Genomic DNA, 18,951 nt, shown 5'->3' on the forward strand with positions numbered 1-18,951 from the left:
TAATGCGGTTAGGTCACGACCCCGCAAAGCAGAGTGTCGTGTCTGTGTATCGTATAATGTTTCACATCTGAGATACACGACCCTGAAAAACAGAGTGCTGTGTGTCGAACTCAGATTAACCCGTTCCTCACTTTCTTTCGGCGGCTTATATACTCATTAATTTGGTTGTCTGGTCGAGAGAAGCGGAGAATTGCGCTAGGACATAAATCGCTCAGTGGTCCAAAACCTTACTTAGACAGCGAGTGCTGTCTAAGGAGCATTGCGCTAATTATCGAGCGAATTGCGCAGAACCTCGTGCAATGCACTCGATACTGACCGATGCAGCTGTCCGACTTACGTCATCGGTGCTATTAATACCTTTTTTATCGTTACTAGAACAACACAGGCGCGTTATTTAATTTTTTACTTTTTAAAAATAACAATTGCAATAATAATTATCCTTTCTAAAAAAGGGCATGGCATCGATACTCGCATCTCTCGAAATATTGTTGTCGCTTTTCCGCGATGCCGATTAAACGTGTGTGAAGTTAGCATCTCAAAATTTAGCATCTCAAAAAATACTGCAGAATTACTTGCATCCAGCATAGTTCTACAGTTCTTGATAAGTTTCAACAATAGTTACGTTGAATTACGTATTTTAAATAAATTTTTATAAATGAGATGCTAACTTCCAAAATCACAAAATAGCATCTCACCGTATTTCGAATATACGACCACAATATGTTTAAAAAATGTTTCAATTAATTATATCACCGGAACTCTTTAGAAACTTATTGTACGCGTCCGGAACTATATGAGAACTGCGTTAAAAGAAATAGAAATGTCGATATTCGACCAGCATCTCACGTCTAGCACTCAAAATTCAAGTTTTCCGGGCAAAATAATTGTTTAATAATGTTTTAATTAATTATATCACCAGAACTTTTTAGAAAACTATTGTACGCGTCCGAAACTATATAAGAACTGCGTTAAAATAAACAGAACTGTCAATATTTGAACAGCATCTCACGTCTAGCCCTCAAAATTCAAGTTTTCCGGGCAAAATAATTGTTTAAAAAATGTTTTAATTATTTATATTACCGAAACTTTTTAGAAAATTATTGTACGCGTCCGTATCTATATGGGAACTGCGTTAAAAGAAATAGAACTGTCGATATTCAACCAGCATCTCATGTCTAAACCTATAAATATGTTTTCCATCTAGATAATTGTTGAAAAATACTTTTAAAATTTTTAAATTAATTAATTTTGTCTATCTGAGATGCCAGTTACACCAAATCCACGTGCGCAGACGTACACGCATATATACGTACGTTTTCTAACAAAAAATTATTTTTTTATTAATTTAATCATCAGAACTATTGATAGGACGTCTCTAAACGATAGAACTCTATAGATTTAGTCTTATCTGTGGTCGTATATTCGAAATACGGTGAGATGCTATTATGTGATTTTGGAAGTTAGCATCTCATTTATAAAAATTTAATTAAAATAGATAATTCAACGGAACTATTGTTGAAACCTATCAAGAACTGTAGAACTATGCTGGATGCAAGTAATTCTGCAGTATTTTTATGAGATGCTAAACTTTGGAATGCTAACTTCACACATGTTTAATCGGCATCGCGGAAAAGCGACAATAACACTTCGAGAGATGCGAGTATCGATGCCATGCCCTTTTTTAGAAAGGAAAGGATGAGTGTGTCACTCATAACATTAGAAACAATTGACATTTTAATATTGAATTGCATTGGGCCATTACCGAATTACAATTGATTTTAAGATTTCAGTTTAAAAATATTCAACTGGATTGATGTGGAATTGAACAATAATTGACACTTTTATATTCAGCTTGAGAGTAACCTAATTGCTTTATTTTGCAGATATACTTTTAGACCAATAGTTTACCAATGTTCTCAATAGTGTTCATCAGTTTTGCAAGAATTTTGGAAATATTTTAATTGCTTTGGGTTACATTATAATTTTTTTTGTTTATAATAAATAGTAATTTTAACCTTAAAATTTTAAATTTAAAAATAAGAAAATGTTTTTAATTTAGTTATATGTATATGTATAATTAAGTTATATTTAGTTTAGTTATTATATATAGTTAATAATTAAATTACGGAATAAAATACATATTAATAAAACATTAATTATTTATAAATAAAATTAAAACTTTTACAGTTACATAAAATCTTACCAAATAAAAATAAGATTTTTTTTCAAAAAATAAAACAAAAACAAACTCTTTTTTAAAAAATAATACAAAACATTCCTTTAAACAAAATTAATCTTTTCTTATTTTTATTCTCATTTGCACAAGACATAAGTAACGGAACATAAATATTTTGTAACAATTCCTCAGTAATGAATAATAATATTGATCGATAGATTACTGACTTTTAGTAATACGACTTACAATTATTTTGTTTATATTTTTTGTTAATAATCAAAATTAAATAATCTAATGTTACATACTAAGTACTCCGAGATGTGCCAAAAATAGTTTCGGCGGCAGTCGAAGGTTCGGCCATTTTTTGGCTAAAACCGAAATGTAACCGAAGATAGTGTTCTGGGCCGAAACCAGCCGAAACCGAAACCAAAACCGAACCTTCAGTCGAAAGCTATTTAATTTTGAAACTGAATCTTGAAATTATCATTCGACGAATTCATATGTGAATTTAATTATTATATTATGTTATATAATTATATTATAACCCTACTATAATCTGATTTATTTGTGAAGAGTTACGATCGATCAAACTTGGTCACGAATTAAATGTGCAAATAAAGAAATGATGGTTATTCTGTTAGAATAAAGGTTACTCTGTTAGTGTCTTTAGGTTAAATGCAAATTTAAAAATTAAGGTAAAATGTGCACCATCATAATTTAATAAAATAAAATTTAATACTTATCTTTTCAAACACTAATATGTCAAATAAAACAATTTAACGAATTAAATTAAGTATTATCAAGTATAATTCTTGAATTTTGAAGAAAATTAAAATAATTGTGAATTATTATCTCTGGCACTATATGAAGATTTAAAATTTTCTTGTTGACCGATTATCCTTTGTTCAAACTTTTATTTTATATTGTTCGAATTTTATGTCACCAATTTTTATATTGCTTCCAATAGAAAGGGCTTCCGGATACATGCCGCGTCTTGGTACAGCGTTGCGCCGACGTTTCGCAAACGTTGCAGTTTGCATCATCAGGGCTGGGAGCTCCGATACTGAGCTCTCTTGAATTGTAACCGTCCTTACCCTTTGTCCTGGTAGGAATGGGGGTGAGGGGAAGGGGCGGAATTGTTCGTCTAATAGTAGCACGGTTCATTGGCCTACTATTGGTCAACTGTTGGCCAATCTTAATACAATATTGGCTTACTATTTTCAAATTAATATGTGCTGTTCGGAAATATTTTTATTAGGTGTACAACTTATGAAAAAGTAAAAAATTGGATCGATTCGTGGATCATCTCAAAAATGACTAGTTTTTTCGACGCAGGATTTGTATGCTGCCAGAAGGATAGGAGAAAGTAATGGCCAATGATAGACAATACTTTGAATCGTAAAAGTATAACCAGTTTTTCACAATAAAGCCTTAAATTTCGAAAAAAAAACGGCGAAAGCAAATTTCGAAATTCGAGGCTTTATTATAAAAAACTGATTATACATTTACGATTCAAAATATTGTCCAGGAAGCCCTTTCTATTGGAAGCAACATTAATGGCCGTAAAAGCTTTAAGTCTAAAAAAAAATTTTTATATTGTTTGAATTACATGATCCGAGTTTCATTCTATACTGTCAGACCTTTACATAAAAACTTTACACGAATGTTAAAATTATGGAACAATTAATTTATTATATGGGGAGAAGTTGAAGATGGCGGAGGAGAGTGAATGGAAATGAGGGCTGCTACAGGAATCAGTTGATAAAGTGGAGTGATGGAGTAATAGGAGGATAAGTAGTGATAGAGTGAGGGGAGTAATAGGAGGAAAAAGAGAAAATGAAAAGGAAGACCGGTCATTGAAGGGAAATGTGCGGAGGAGGTAGAAGAGGCAGGAAGCGGATAAGAAAAATCGGAGCAGGCAAGTGAGAAGATGATGTGGCGGATGGAAAAGGAAGGCAATGCGCAGGCGCGACCGGAGTGTGAGAGGAGATAGGAGAAAGAATGAGGAACTGGGAGTCGGTTGACAGCAGTAACGGCGGAGAAAGCGGTAGACCTGGTATCGGGAGCAGGGATTGGTGAAAGAAGCGGATGATGGTGAAACGGGTGGACAGCAGGTGGCGCGGAAGAAGGAGAAGGATGGTGGTAGCGGGTTTTGGGAACGCATGCGTTATTAAACAGGTGGTCCACCAGGAGAAATCGAACGGAGCGAGATATCGATAGATCGATAGAAGAAAAGGAGGAAGGTGATTGGTGGAGAGAGCAAAGAGAGTCAGTGTGGATATCGAGTAGAAAGATAGAGATGTGAAGTGCCGCATGGCAATGACAGATAAGTTATGGTAGTAAAGAAGACGGCGAAAAACGGAAAGCGGAATACGGAAAAGAGTGAAGAAAGAATGAAGAAAGAAATAGAGGAAAGGAGGTGGAAGACAAGAAAATGAAAAATAGAAAGAGTTGACAGAAATAAGGGAGGAGTTGAGAGAGATAAAAGAGTGCCTGATGGAGATGATGGGGTTATGGAAGAGATGGCTGGGGGGAAAAGAAGGCACAGGAAAAGGAGAAGAGGAGGAAGGACAGAAAGAGAACGGAAAGAAGGAGGGAACGGAGATGCAAGAAGAACAGAGATCAGGAGAAGAGAAGAAAACAAGAGGAGATAAGAAGGAGAGCAAGGACAGGCACAGGGAAGGCAGACGGAGAGAGACAGAGGAGGAGAGGAAGAAAAAGGAAGGGGGAGAAGGAAGAGAGGAAAAGACAGAGGTTGGAGAGAAGGAGGAAGAGAGAAGAAAGGAGGAGCAGCCAAGAGGGGGAGACCTGGAGAAAGAGGGAAGAGAGAAGAGTAAGGAGAGGAGGAAAGAGAAAAATGAGGTGACAAAGGAGAGGATGGAGGAGTGGTGGAGAGAAGTGGAGGCAGAGGAGGAAAGCAAGTGGGAAGAGGTGAGAAGAAGAAAGGAGTTGAGAAAGAGAGAAGAGGAGAAAGATGGAAGGATGGCGGAGATGAGGATGCAAGGAGATATAGTGAAGGAAAGGGAGGAAGGAGATTGAAGAGAGGTCCCGATTAAGAAGGAGGGATATGGACAATGGAGGGAGAAGAAGGGAGGAGAAGGACAGAAGGAAGAGAGGAGCTCGGGAAGAAGGAAGACGGGAGGAAGAAGATGGACAGGAGGAAGAAGATGGAGGAGAGGATGAAGGAGAGACTGGACGAAAGAGAGAGAGCTGTGCACAGAGAAAGATAGAGGACAAGGAGGGAAGAAGAGGACAAAAGAAGGAGAGAGAAGAACGTGATGTAGAGAGGGGTAGAAAAGGAGGACGAGGAGGAGAGGGCATAATTAAGAGGGTGTTGAAGAGAAGGGTAGGGTTGGATAAGGTGGAAGAAAGGAAGCGAGAGGGGGGTGAGATGGGTTCTAATAACAGAGATAACAAGGGAAGTTGACAGGGAGGAGTTGTTGGCGAGGGGAGGGAAGTGAAAGGGATATGGAGGATGGGAATCGACGAAGACTTAACAATGGAGAGAAGGATGAGATGGAGAATTTTGGAGATGGTGAGAAGAGAAAAGGCGAAGGACAAAAGGGTGGATGTGTCGAACAGAGGACTTTGGGTGGACGAGAGGAGATGGAGTTGGGACGAGGAAGAGGGGAGATGAAGAAAGGAGGGAGTAAGAGGGAAGGAAGAAGGAATGGTAGGGGGAATGGGAAGAATGGGCACGGGGGGGACGAAGAAAAAAAGGTTAAAAAGGAGAAAGAAAACAAAGGAGTGAGAGAGAGAGGAGGGGGAACGGTTATAGGGCAATGTAGAATAAGGTCTCATGATATGTACTTTTATGCAAACAGGTGGCAAAACCAGGAAGGAGAAGATCAGGAAAGGTGGAAGGAGAAGGAAAGGAGAGAGGAGAAAGGAGGACGGAGGAAGGGAAAGAATAAGAGAGAAATGGACAAGGATGGAGTTACTGAAAGATCGACTGTGAAGAGAGAGAAGAATGGAGAGGGGTTGAAACGGCGCAGGAGGAAAAGAGGGTTTATAATTAGAAGGGCCGTGAAGAGGATGGAGGTAGAGCATGTGAAGGTTGCACAATTGCCAAGGCGCATAGGGGGTGATGAAAATGTGATGTATATTGATATATTGATGTATTGATTTTAATGTATAATATGGAGAGACTGCAAACCCTGAGGGAACGCAGTGAATAAACATACATACATAATTGTTAATCTAATTTTTATTATGTGATATTTATTACATGAATCCCGAACATATTATTTTATATGGAGGATTTTTACATAAACATTAAATGTGTTTTAAATCTTCGTGCTATATTGAGATCTAGTTTCTTTACAAATTATTATTTGCCAAGTTGAATTTATTATATGAATCCCGAACATATTATTTTATATGGAGAATTTTTACATAAACATTAAGGGGTTACACCAACCTAGACGGTCGAAAAACAGGCCTAACTTTGATATTTTATTCCTCCTAAACGGGTAGTGAGAATTAAATGAAATTTTGGGTGATTATTGACTTATGTTTCGACAATATAAAAAAAATTTTTTTATTAAACAATGGCGACGGAAAGCAGAAATATGGCCGCCGACACACATTGAGGTTTGGAAAAACGCATTTTGCGGTGACCACTGTCCCGTCTAAACGATCCATCTGAAACAAAAAAACAAAATGGTGTTTTTAAATTAACAGTAGTGGTTTGTCGGTGACGATCGCCGATTGTCGATTTTATCGTTTGTTACAAAATGGCGATGAGTTGAAGTTAAAATTAAAAAAAAAACGAAAAATTTTTGTCCTTTTCATTTTTTTAATTTTTAATGAAGACCGATTAAAAAAAAAATAGATCGTCACCGACAAAAGAATGTTTCTGAGAGTATTGTGTAAAAATTTGAAAACGATCCATCGATTAGTTTTTGAGATCTGGTGGTCACCGACTTTGAAAACCATGTTTTGAGAAAAACGCGTTTAAAGTTTCAAGTTTAGTTCTACTATTGTTAATAGCCGAATTTTGCACTTTACCTCTAGTCGACAATTCTGGAGCCATATGAGATTCCTTCCACATCAATAACAGCAGCGCTCTGTGAAGACTTTTGTTGACAGCGACCAATCCTTTCTTCGCGCGTTGCCTTCTGCGCTCGTATTTTGGCCACATCGATGCGCGCTCGGTCTTGATTTTCGCAATATGCAGCACAATTCTTTTATTATCATTAATAAATATGCGGCAGCATCTTCATTAAATGTGTATGCAGCAATATTGGCAGCAATTTGCACAACATGTGCACGGCTGTGCTGCACTTTTGGCGCTATGCGCCAAATCAGATTGTTCAAACTTTTGTTAACGTTTTGCGTAAATCCACCGACGCATTTCTCCAGTAAATTATCACTAGAAAGTTGTTTTCAAATATTGGACGAATGGCTTTAATCACATCATCGTCCAGTGGCGATTTATGTTGATATTGCTCCAATTCGAGCACTCGAATGCTCGATCCCGTTTTACTCAACTCTCTGTAATTCCGGCATTTTTTCAGATATCAACATAAAACTTTCAGGATATATTCTCGAAACTTGAAGCTTCAAGAAAATGTAATAAAAAAAAAATCGAATTTTTTTTTCCGCTAGGTTGGTGTAACCCCTTAAATGTATTTTAAATGTTCGTGCTATATTGAGATCTAGTTTCTTTACAAATTATTATTTGCCAAGTTGAATCTATTTGTGAGTAGGCATGACCAAATATAATTGAACGCTGTTTCGACTCTATTATTTTAAACCTTACACTATGAAAAATCATTTGAAATACCATATATAATTTGAAATAATTACGAACCTTATGTATCGATTTTAATATTATTCTTGGGTTAGAGAATCATAGCCAATCCTGATTGGTATGGATCTTAATATAAAATTATGTGAACCTTATTTTACAAATAATGAATTGTTAACAAATTAACTACTCCTTGTTATAAACCGTTATAAACTTGAATTAAATAATAATTAATCAGATATAATTATTATCTTATTAATTAATATAATTAATATAATATAAGATATAATTAATATAATATAATATAAAATATAATTAATATAATTAATCAGATATCGTTAGAATTCTCACCCCCCCCTCAAATTATTCATCAATACCTCCCCCCTCTCTTTCCCAAACACCATGTACACAAATGGAAAATTTAGAAATTTATAACTTAGTTCTAATTCTGAATGGCTGCCAGTAACCACAGGAAACTAAAAACGATTAAATTTTATTTTATCAAGCTCTCTCTTCCTCCCTCCCTCCCTCTCTCTCTCGCTCTCTCTCTCTTTCTCTCTCTTTCTCTCTCTCTCTCCCTCTCCCTTTTTCTACGCAGTTCGCAATTCCCCCTAGACGAGTAACTATAAAGAATCTGCGAGACGCTTCTGCCTATAAACTGAATAAGCTGAACGCAAGAAGTGTAATTTAGCATAATATTTCCTATTCTAATAAGAACAGTTCACCGTTTGCGAATAACAATGAAGCGCTAACAAAGTCGCATCCGCTCGCAAGTTGAAGAAGCCGAAAGCCGGAAGCGTAGCCTAGCATAGAATTTTCTACTAATTTTTAGTAGAAAACTTCCCAGACAGCAGACTCCTCCTAATGTATTCATAAAGAGCTCATATAATTGATCACTTAATGATTTGCATTAAATGAATTCAAAATGTTATCTAAAAATATTACTTTTCTAAGCTCTTGAACACTAAATCATAAACAGCTTTTTATGAGTTCCCATTATATGATCCTGTATAATTCATAAAGTGATCAGAAAAATATCATTTTGATATCAGAAATTTTCATGATTTTTATAATATATTGATGATCAAATGGATATATGCATAATCCGCACAGTATATCATCAATATATGAAAAATATTTATTAATTTTAATAAAAATTGAAAATATAAGTTGTGTGTTCTACAAAAAATTTTAGAGGAACTACATTAAAGTCTGTTCGTTTTAATTAAACTGGCTACACTTAAGTGTAGCTAAAACAATCAGACTTCTATTCTACAGTGGTCCCAAGACGCAGCCTACAAAGATTAAAAAAAATTTCGAATATATTTTACAACTTTTCTATAAAGTTATACAAGTGGTACAAGTGACACAACAATTAAGTTAATTGAGAAAAAAATTTTTACAACTACGATTAAGATACACATCGGTGAAGAAAATAAATCGTAAGTTTTGAGGTTAGTACATGCTCGAATCATTATTTCATTATTAATAACATTAAAATTTAAATAAATACAATTTTAATTGCATTTTAATAAAAGCTTATTTATTATCATAAAAAAAGTTTATTTAGTCACAATAATTTTTTTATATTATAAAAAAATTGGTACAAATATAAATATTGAAAAATAATTCGGATAAATATGTCAATTCACTTATTCATTAAGTTTTTTCAATTTGTCAATAGTTTGTATAATAAATTTGAATCTAAATTGATATCTATAAATTTCAGACTTGCAAATAAACATGAAAAAACGATTTAATGAATTATCACGTAGCCAAAAAAATCGAAGGTTAAGGGTTTTAAAGGAAAGTTTTGATAGATCAAATAGTGTTGGCAATATTTTAAATATTTCTAACAATAGTAGATTTGCCGAATCTGAACTAACCAATTTTGGATCATTCGAATCTGAACTAATCGAACTGAGATCAAGTGTATTGCCATTAGCAGTATCAGAATGTGAATTCAATATTCAACAAAATAAATGTGACATAAAATTACAAGAAAAATTAGCAAATTGGGCTATCCGTTATGACATTTCTCAAGAAGCAATCAAAAATTTCCTATTTATTTTAAAAGAAGAAGGACTAAATGATTTACCCCTTGATTTACCCCTGAACATTATTGTCCACACCAGTGCAAACTAATATAGTACCATTACATCCATGGGGTTCTTATTTCCATTATGGATTAGAAAACGCTTTGAAAGATCAACTTCGAATATTGGAAACACCGTTCAGTGGTACAAGTATCTCCTTCAATATTAATATTGATGGATTACCACTGACAAAAAGTTCTAAGAGTCAATTCTGGCCCATATTAGGAGAAATTGTTTCTAAAATCGGTGAACCATTCGTTATAGGAGCATATCATGGATACAAAAAACCTCCCTCCACTGAATTTTTAGAAGTATTTATAAATGAATATAAAGAATTAAAAAAGCATGGATTTATGTACATAAATCGTAAATATTCAGTTTCAATCAATGCCATAATATGCGATAGCCCAGCAAGGTCATTTGTTACTGCTACGAAAGGCCATAATGGCTATAGTGGATGCAGTAAGTGTATTGATGAAGGCGAATATCGCAATTATAAAATGCTATTCTTAAAATTAGATGCACTATTGCGAACAGATGAATCATTTAAACAGCGTTTGGATGAAAATCATCATACTGGGTTTTCTCCTTTTCTAAGAACAGAAGTAGCAATGGTTACCCAGTTTCCTTTAGATTATATGCATCTTACCTGTTTAGGTGTGATGAAAAAAATGATAAATTTATGGATGTATGGACATTACAATGTAAGGTTGAGTGCTGCAAAAATAAACGAGTTATCGCGTGACTTAATTGCATTAAGAGAATGGATTCCAGCAGAATTTCAGAGAAAACCCAGAGGTGTAGACGAGGTGGAGAGATGGAAAGCGACAGAATTTCGCTTATTTTTATTGTACTTAGGAATAACGTTAGTTGATAAATATTTACCACAATCATATGCGGTTCATTTTTCTGCTTTGAATTGTGCACTTCGTATTTTAAGCCATCCTGAAGATTGTATTCGCAATAATGTATTTGCTAAGGAATTATTGATTTACTTCGTAAATGGATGCAAAGATTTATATGGGGAAGAAACTGTAATTTTTAATATTCATAACTTAATATATCTTCCTTCTGATGTACTTCAATTTGGATCTATTGATTCGTTTAGCGCATTTTCTTTCGAAAATTTTTTGCAAAAAGTAAAAAAGCAGATAAGAAAAGGTGATAAACCATTAGCTCAACTCCATCGAAGAATTGTGGAGGAAAATTCTAGTAAATTATCAATAATGAACACCACATTGATAAAAAGGCCTAGTTTATTACGAAAAAATAATAAACAATTAATAATGGGATGTTCTTCTTCTTACGATAAATTAATACTTCAAAATTTTATAATATCAATTTTAAAAAAGGCTGATTCATATTGTTATCTTAAAAATAATAACGTAATGTGGGTTAATTTTATAGGAGAAAAAAATAATGAACCAATTCTAATTGGTAAAATATTACTTAATCCAACAACTTTCCGAATTATCCTTGCCAGTCCAGTAATATACAAATTGTAATAGGCAACGAATGGTTTAATCCACAATCAGTCAAACTAGAAAACATTGTAGGAAAAGCAATGGGTCTTCCATTTCATGGATCCATGTGCTTTATCTTGCTACTTCATTCAATGTAATGTTTCTTGTAAGTTGATAATTATATGTATAAATAAATACCAGTTTTAAAAACTGAAATAATTGAATGGAATCGATTCTTGTATAATTATTTCATAATAATCCATATTTTTCTCTTACAGATGTATCGTGTTGTCTTAGTCGACGATTGGACATCAGTTGTACCTAATAGTTGGATAGAGGCTGATAACATGTGTCGATGGCCACCAAAACATATTAAAACGGCAACTGCTATTATGAAACGTATTCAACCTAGTGATGATTGGTTGGCCTTACGTTTCAAACAAGCACTTGGACCATTTGGTAAGTGAGAAAACGTAAACCTACATGTATTAGCCCCTTAAACTTCGAGAAAACTTTTATATAAAATTATTATTTTAATAATCCCTGATACAAAAGGTACAATAATATAAATCTTCTTTTTAAAATTTTTTAATAATCACTTACATTACTATCTCTATAATAAAATTAATCATTTAATATTTATATTAATCCAACCAACTATGTTTACAAAAAATACGCTGTTACATTTTTAATTAAACTTTGTTAACAGATTCTTATGCAACAGCTAAGGCAGTTGCATTAATTAATAATAAATTAATAATAAATAACATTCAGGTACAGTCAACGTAAAAAGAAATAATATTGCTGAATATATTTTATCTACTTTGAATAATTTTGTACATTTTTTATTTTTAAAATTTTAAATAACATTAAAACGAATTTACTTTATTTTTTTATATTGAAAATATTTTAATATTCCTAAATAATGTTCAATATTCTCTAGGATAATAAATAATTGTGCATCTAAATTTAAATGAACAATTGATATTTTATAATATTTTATATGAAAGTTTATTTTATATGTTTGTAACAAGTAAATTTTTATAGTATAATTTTGTTTCTATATTATATAGCAGACACTAATTTTTTCACTAATAATGGATTGACGAATACTGCCTGTTCGTCGAGCTGTGCAATCAATCAGGAGACTGAACTTTTTAATAGAACAAAGGACAATTTTAATATTCCCAGTGGAAATCATGACAATAGAAAAAACAAAGAGAGGTACCTACAAGATATAACAAATAATTTTAGAGAAATTACTGAGGTTCAAAGGAAGAATGTCATGAATAATGGTGAGAACTACAAATAATATTGCAGTTATAATGTTTTATTTTGAATAAAAATTATCAGCAAGTTGCTAATATAAACAATAGTTTTAAAATAGAATACAAATAATAAATATTTAAACTAATTATATTTCTAATATCTGAAAGAGAAATGACTTCGGTTATTTGCAATTAATCATTGAAATTTATTATAGTTGAACTTAAATTATTTGTTTTTTAAGATTCAACAAATGAAGAAAGGGCAGAGGTTGCACAAATTCCCAAAGAATGTGGTTGCCGTAAGTTTTCAAATCTTATTTACAAATAAATAAAGTAATCAAATAAATGAAAAATTTAATCTTTTTATTGTACAGTTAAGATCCCGGAATTCTGGTTACTTTTGGACAGTTATTCCGATTGTAAAATGTAATAATGAACCAAATAGCACAGAGCTTTAAAAAGAACTCAATTATATGTCACCAATTATGAATTCTTTTTGAGATGCAAAAAGAATTATTTTTATAAAAGAGATCTCAAAAAGAATTCATAATTGGTGACATACAATTAAGTTCTTTTTGAACTCTGTGCTATCTGGGGAGCTGCTTATAAAAGTAATATTAAGTATTAATAAACGTTATTTATAATGTTATTTATAAATTATGTTTTAGGAGGATGTCACGAAAAAATAAAAAAAATATATAAAATCATATGCGAAATATATGCCCAAAATATGAATAATGATGCAGGATATCAAGGCAGAAAAATTACTGAAAACGACGATACCTCATTGCTGCCACCAATGCCACTGCAAACCATAAAAGATTTTAATGAATTGGAGGCGTTGCTGAGCGAAGAGCCGCAAGCTCGACGTCAACTGGTACAGGACCTTTTCATATTTATTTATAATTATTATAGGTATTATGTGGTATACTTCCGGTGCGATAGTAAATTTGCAATTGTATTATTTTATAATCAACAATTTCTATTTGAAATTGCCGTAAACGTAAGAAAAATACTAACATTTCGAACTCATGATACCAGAAAGTGTACTATTTTGATATCACATCACAGATATATACTATTTTGATATCCTTGATGAAAATTTCTGAAATTTCTCTTATTTCTATAGTTCTATAAAATTCTACATATAGTTCTATATTCCACAGAAATTTTATTTAAACTTTTCTCTGACATTTCTTTAAAAAGTTCTAAAAAATAAAAAATATTCTAAAGAAATAAATAAAAATTTTAAGAAATAAAAAATTTTTGCTGGGATACTCTTACAATTTATACCATACAAATTAATTTCGTTTAATGTTGTGTTTCAATTTGTCAGCGCATAAAATTTCTTCGAATTGGAGGGAATACGCCAGCGAAACATACGCGAAACATTTTATATGGTTCACTTAACAATCAACTGGCCTATCAATTATCTTGGTCGGGACAGAAAAACACAAAAGGGATAAGCAAAACCAAATTTGCTGATACAATTATAGGTAATATAGATATTACTCTCTTGTAAACATTTTCATACATTATTTAAATTGATTATATTGTAAATTATATTTGTTTCATTGAAATAATAATATTTTTATCATATTTACAGATAGCGTAATTCAGTTGATTCCAACAGCAACCATAAATGAGGTTCAAACTGTGATTAAATTCTGGCTCCAGCATGCGGGTGATCGCATTAAATATAAAGGAAAAACAAGAAATTAATGTTAACGTTAACAATTGTCATTATTTTTACTTTTATATTTTTGTTTCTTTAAGTTTTTATTTACGTTCTATAGTATATTATATATTCCTTTAATATATATTTTAATATAGTACATTATATATGTATAATAATATATATGTTATTCTAAAAAACCTATTATATGTCAAAACGTATTTGTCAAAATATATTTTATTAAATGTTTGAATATGTAACGGTTTTCAGTGTTTTAAATTTTATAATATATCATGGGAATAAAAAAAATAAGGTGTTGCAAATTGTAAATATTTCGGTAATTACAAAAATATTTGGAAAATTATTAAAAAACTATACAATCTGCACGAATTTTCTTAATTACCAAAGTTTTTACAATTTGCAATAATATGCACAACCAATTTGGTTTTCGCCATGAAAACTAAAATTTGCAATTTTTTATATTATATGTGTAATTAGCGTACCAAAGTACATAAGAGTAAGTAGTTTCAGAAAAATCGAAAGTCCAACCTAATCGGAACTTTATCCCTACTTTTTGGGTGCACATTTAACATCTTTTAGTAGTGCTAAAAGATCTTTTTTAGATATCCCAAAAGACATCTTTTATCATATAAAAATTATCTTAATGAGCGCTTTAAGAAAACTTTTTTTTACTGGGATAAGGCAAACATACAAACAGTAACCAGAAATTGTTAAGTAAACTCGAAATCGGACTATTTGATGCAAATTATTCTTAACAATTTTCTTTTACCTCAGCTGACAAAGAATTTTGCACACTTTCTTTATTTCTCTGTGCATTCTCTGTAGAATTCCATCAAAAATATTTACATCAATATAGAACCTTTTTCCAGGAAAAAAAGAAAATATGATTTTATTTGGCTATCATGTTGTCTTTAAAATTAAAACTCATTTTCTTCAAATAATCGAATTTAATTTATTCGTTTGATTATTCGTACTATTGACATATTTTTTTTTTTAAGAATGCCTAGAACGGCAGCGACAGACTTGAGGTGTGCCAATAGCAACATATTTTTGAAAAAAATAAAAGTAAAAAAAATTGTAAGAAATATTCTAGTATCCGTCTTTGCCCAAGATCTCCAGATAACCAGATAAAAGATCAGTTCAGGACATTGTAAAAAGAAAACGATCAGCAATAATGATATATTATATTGTTTGCGATATAACAGCAACATGACAACAACAAATGATTGATAACAAATTGAAGCTTACACGTTGCTATTAATTTGCCATTGTTAAAAATAAAATTCATGTAAGTTTACCCTAACAGACATAATGCTCTCATCTTGTTTAGAGTTAGTATAAATCTGGGATTCAGTATGAATTATCCTCACCCTGGATGGCAAATAATGTTTCACTGAGCATTTAGAATTTATACATATATTACATATTATTTATAATATTACATTATAAATTATAATGTAAAAATTTTCATTAACAATACAAATAAAAACAAAATCTAAATTTTCATAACATGAACCAATATAGTAGTAATAATATTCAAGAATCTGATATAAAAACTAGGTTAGTACATTCAGCCATGTATGTGGCTGGAGCAAGTGTGCTGTGAAGACGTGATGCCGCACCGCGCCGATTTTCATCATTTTTCGCCATGAAGTCCCTCTACGAAAAATTTGAGAAAAATGTATGTTGAAGTAGACATTTAAAATTTTTTTTTTAGATGTGTACCTCTAAAACCATAAACTTAAAAAAATTTTTTTTAATTAAAAAATTTCTTAACAGTTTTATTGATGTTTATAACATTATTTTTTAATCAAAATTGCCATTTTGAGACAAATGACTTTTTAAATTTTACTTTGCCCCTTTATAACACTTAAAAATGCAATTTTAAGATTGATTTTGCAGGATTTTTTAGTCACATAGATGTCAATCTATGGTATCAATTTAGACTTGTTACATGGGGACAGTACGTTGCTTCCCAGGTAGCAAGGTGACGTTAATACGACGTCAATAATTCGTCATTTAAGGTCGCAGACGTCATGTTACCAAATTAAGACGTAATAGTAACGTCATTTTTTGACCTATTAATTACGTCAGTCATTTATCCATCCTACAACGTATTTCCGACGTCATATTCTTGACTAATTAATAACGTCAGTTAATTGATCATTTTACGACGTATTAATAAGATTTTATTAGTGACTAATTACTGACCTTAACTATAATTCTTTGTAATAATTGACGATTTGACCTCAAATGACAAATTATTGAGGTCTAGTGGACGACACCTTGCTACCTATAACTATCATTATTTAAAGATTGGTTAATAAACAACATTATTAAAATTAATATAATATTTTATATAATTAATACTATCAATATTTTAGAATCATCCTAGGCAGCACATAATATTTATGATAAATATTTATTAATATTTATTAATATTTATTTTTTCAAAATATATAAATATTTTACACATATTTTATATATACGAAGAAAGAAATCTTTATTCAACATATTAAAATATAGATTAAATATTTTATATAATATTTATGGTAAATAAAAGATAAAGATTTGTATAAGTAATATTTTGTAAATATTTATAAATATTTTATACAAATATTTTTATAATATTTATGATAAATCTTTATGATTTGTCAAATCTAAGACCACAAAAATATTTATAAAATATTTAGATAAATATTTATAAAATATTTAAATAAATATTATAAATATTTTATAAATATTTTATAAATATTGCGTTTTGTCTGAGATATAATTTAGCTTTATCAAAAGAACAAAGCAAAAACATATTTCTATAAGTTATTCCACATGTTACTTTGCATATGTAAAAATCAGGAAAAAAACTGTAAATTTATATTTATTTATAAAAATATTAGTTAACTACAAGTTTCATGTTTCTCGCATCTATTAAACTGATCTATAACAAATATGTATTCATGATCATCAAGTGTTCATGGATCATCACAAAGGGCTAAGTAGCGTACGATCTTCGAAGTCAAGCAACGTCGACGGCGGTTCAGAGTTGGATGGGTGACCGCGGAAGTTAGGCAATTCCAAACGTGACTATGGTGTGGTGGGTCGTGATGCTTGTTGAGAAACAACGTAGATTTTTTTTTACATTATAATTATGTTATTTCGATATTTTCATAATGCAAGTACTGCATATATAGGACATGTACCCGAAATATTTTCTAAAACGTCAAAATAACGGCTTTTACTACCTGGGATAGTCATAAAAATGACGTTAAAATGTCATCTTTATTAAATGTAACCTAAAAACCTATGTTTTTTCATAAAAATAACAATAAAATACCGTCAAATGTACGATATTAGCTTCTTGAAAATGACGTCAATAATATGAAAATAATGACGTATTTTTGACGTCAATATATGACGTCGTTAAGATGAGACAAATGTACGTCAGTTTTACGACATTTAGACGTCATTTTATCTCGACATTATGACGTCTGGTTCGTCATAAAATGACCAAAAAATGCCGTCAATTAGACGTCACCTTGCTACCTGGGTTATCTCCTTATGCCCTTTACTTTGTTTTGCTATACACAGCAAGATTTTCCCTAGTTATATAATAAATTTGCTATTAAACTGTACACAAAATTTGATGTAAAGTTCGTCACCGCGAATGGCATCATTTGTGATTTTTCTACGTAATATTTATGTACAAGTCTTTCTTTGTTATTTACAGCATCGTGTAATGAAAAATTTTTTTATAAATTGGCTCAAAACTTTTACAATACAAAACAAAGGACAATTAATTGTCATAAAATTGTTGTAAAAATTAAAAAAAACTTTGCTGCAAAGCTGCTTTGACAAAATATGATTTTAGCATTATTAGCTAGCTGGGGAACTTGTACACAAGTGTACCATATACAACTTGGATATACATGTTTCACTATGTTAAGATACGAATAAGCAATATAAAATCCAGAGAAAATGTCCTTCGACACCTACCATGTTAACTCAGAAAGAAAAGATTAATGCAAACTGATCTAACTTACGCATGGTGTCGGGCACTTGATTGGTGCAATTTAATATCACGTGTATATTACGTGCATATTACGATTATCATGCGCAGTTGGATTACAATTCTATATGTATAATTAAGCAATTATTGAGTAAATATGGAGAAACAGCTTTTGAATCAAAAGTTTTATAATTGATCTAGAAATGCCAATTTAATGAGTACAACAGTTAGTGTATAATTAAGAAAAAAAATTACTTTATGTTTTAAAGCAATAATTGTTCGAGATACGTCCGCTTACAGGGTTAATAATTGATTATTGATAATTCAGATTTTATATCCCATTTATTGGACAATAACTAAGAATTAGTATGGTGTTTTATTTTTATAAGGTTGTATTTGATTAAAAATTTGATCAATTATGGTATTCTTCACGTTATGGAGTAAACATGGAATTGGCGTTTTTCTACGATTTGCTATCTAGGAATGTATAATAT

The 18,951-nt window shown here is 31.4% G+C and overlaps 1 protein-coding gene across 5 annotated transcripts; it reads left to right on the plus strand.

The window, feature by feature from the left end:
* The first annotated feature begins 8,322 nt into the window (after nucleotides 1-8,322).
* Nucleotides 8,323-14,564, plus strand: LOC105828374. 5 transcript variants are annotated; one of them, XM_036284067.1, is made up of 8 exons: nucleotides 8,338-9,382; nucleotides 9,658-11,653; nucleotides 11,766-11,946; nucleotides 12,561-12,782; nucleotides 12,998-13,054; nucleotides 13,424-13,632; nucleotides 14,092-14,251; nucleotides 14,362-14,564. In XM_036284067.1, exons 2-8 carry the CDS (start codon nucleotides 11,645-11,647, stop codon nucleotides 14,475-14,477), a joined length of 954 nt encoding a protein of 317 aa, XP_036139960.1. In that variant the 5' UTR covers nucleotides 8,338-9,382; nucleotides 9,658-11,644; the 3' UTR covers nucleotides 14,478-14,564. The 5 variants fall into 5 exon arrangements, with proteins under 5 accessions (XP_036139950.1, XP_036139955.1, XP_036139960.1 ...); XM_028189759.2 differs by lacking the exon at nucleotides 9,658-11,653 and having other exon boundaries at nucleotides 8,339-9,370; XM_028189758.2 differs by lacking the exon at nucleotides 9,658-11,653 and having other exon boundaries at nucleotides 8,342-9,382.
* Nucleotides 14,565-18,951: the final 4,387 nt, after the last annotated feature.

The sequence above is a fragment of the Monomorium pharaonis genome, chromosome 1 (genome assembly GCF_013373865.1).
Source record: "Monomorium pharaonis isolate MP-MQ-018 chromosome 1, ASM1337386v2, whole genome shotgun sequence".
NCBI lineage: Eukaryota > Metazoa > Arthropoda > Insecta > Hymenoptera > Formicidae > Monomorium > Monomorium pharaonis.

Coding starts and splice junctions, on each gene's coding strand:
- LOC105828374 (XM_036284057.1), top strand. CDS start 10,378: ATGTACATAAATCGTAAATATTCAGTTTCAATCAATGCCATAATATGC.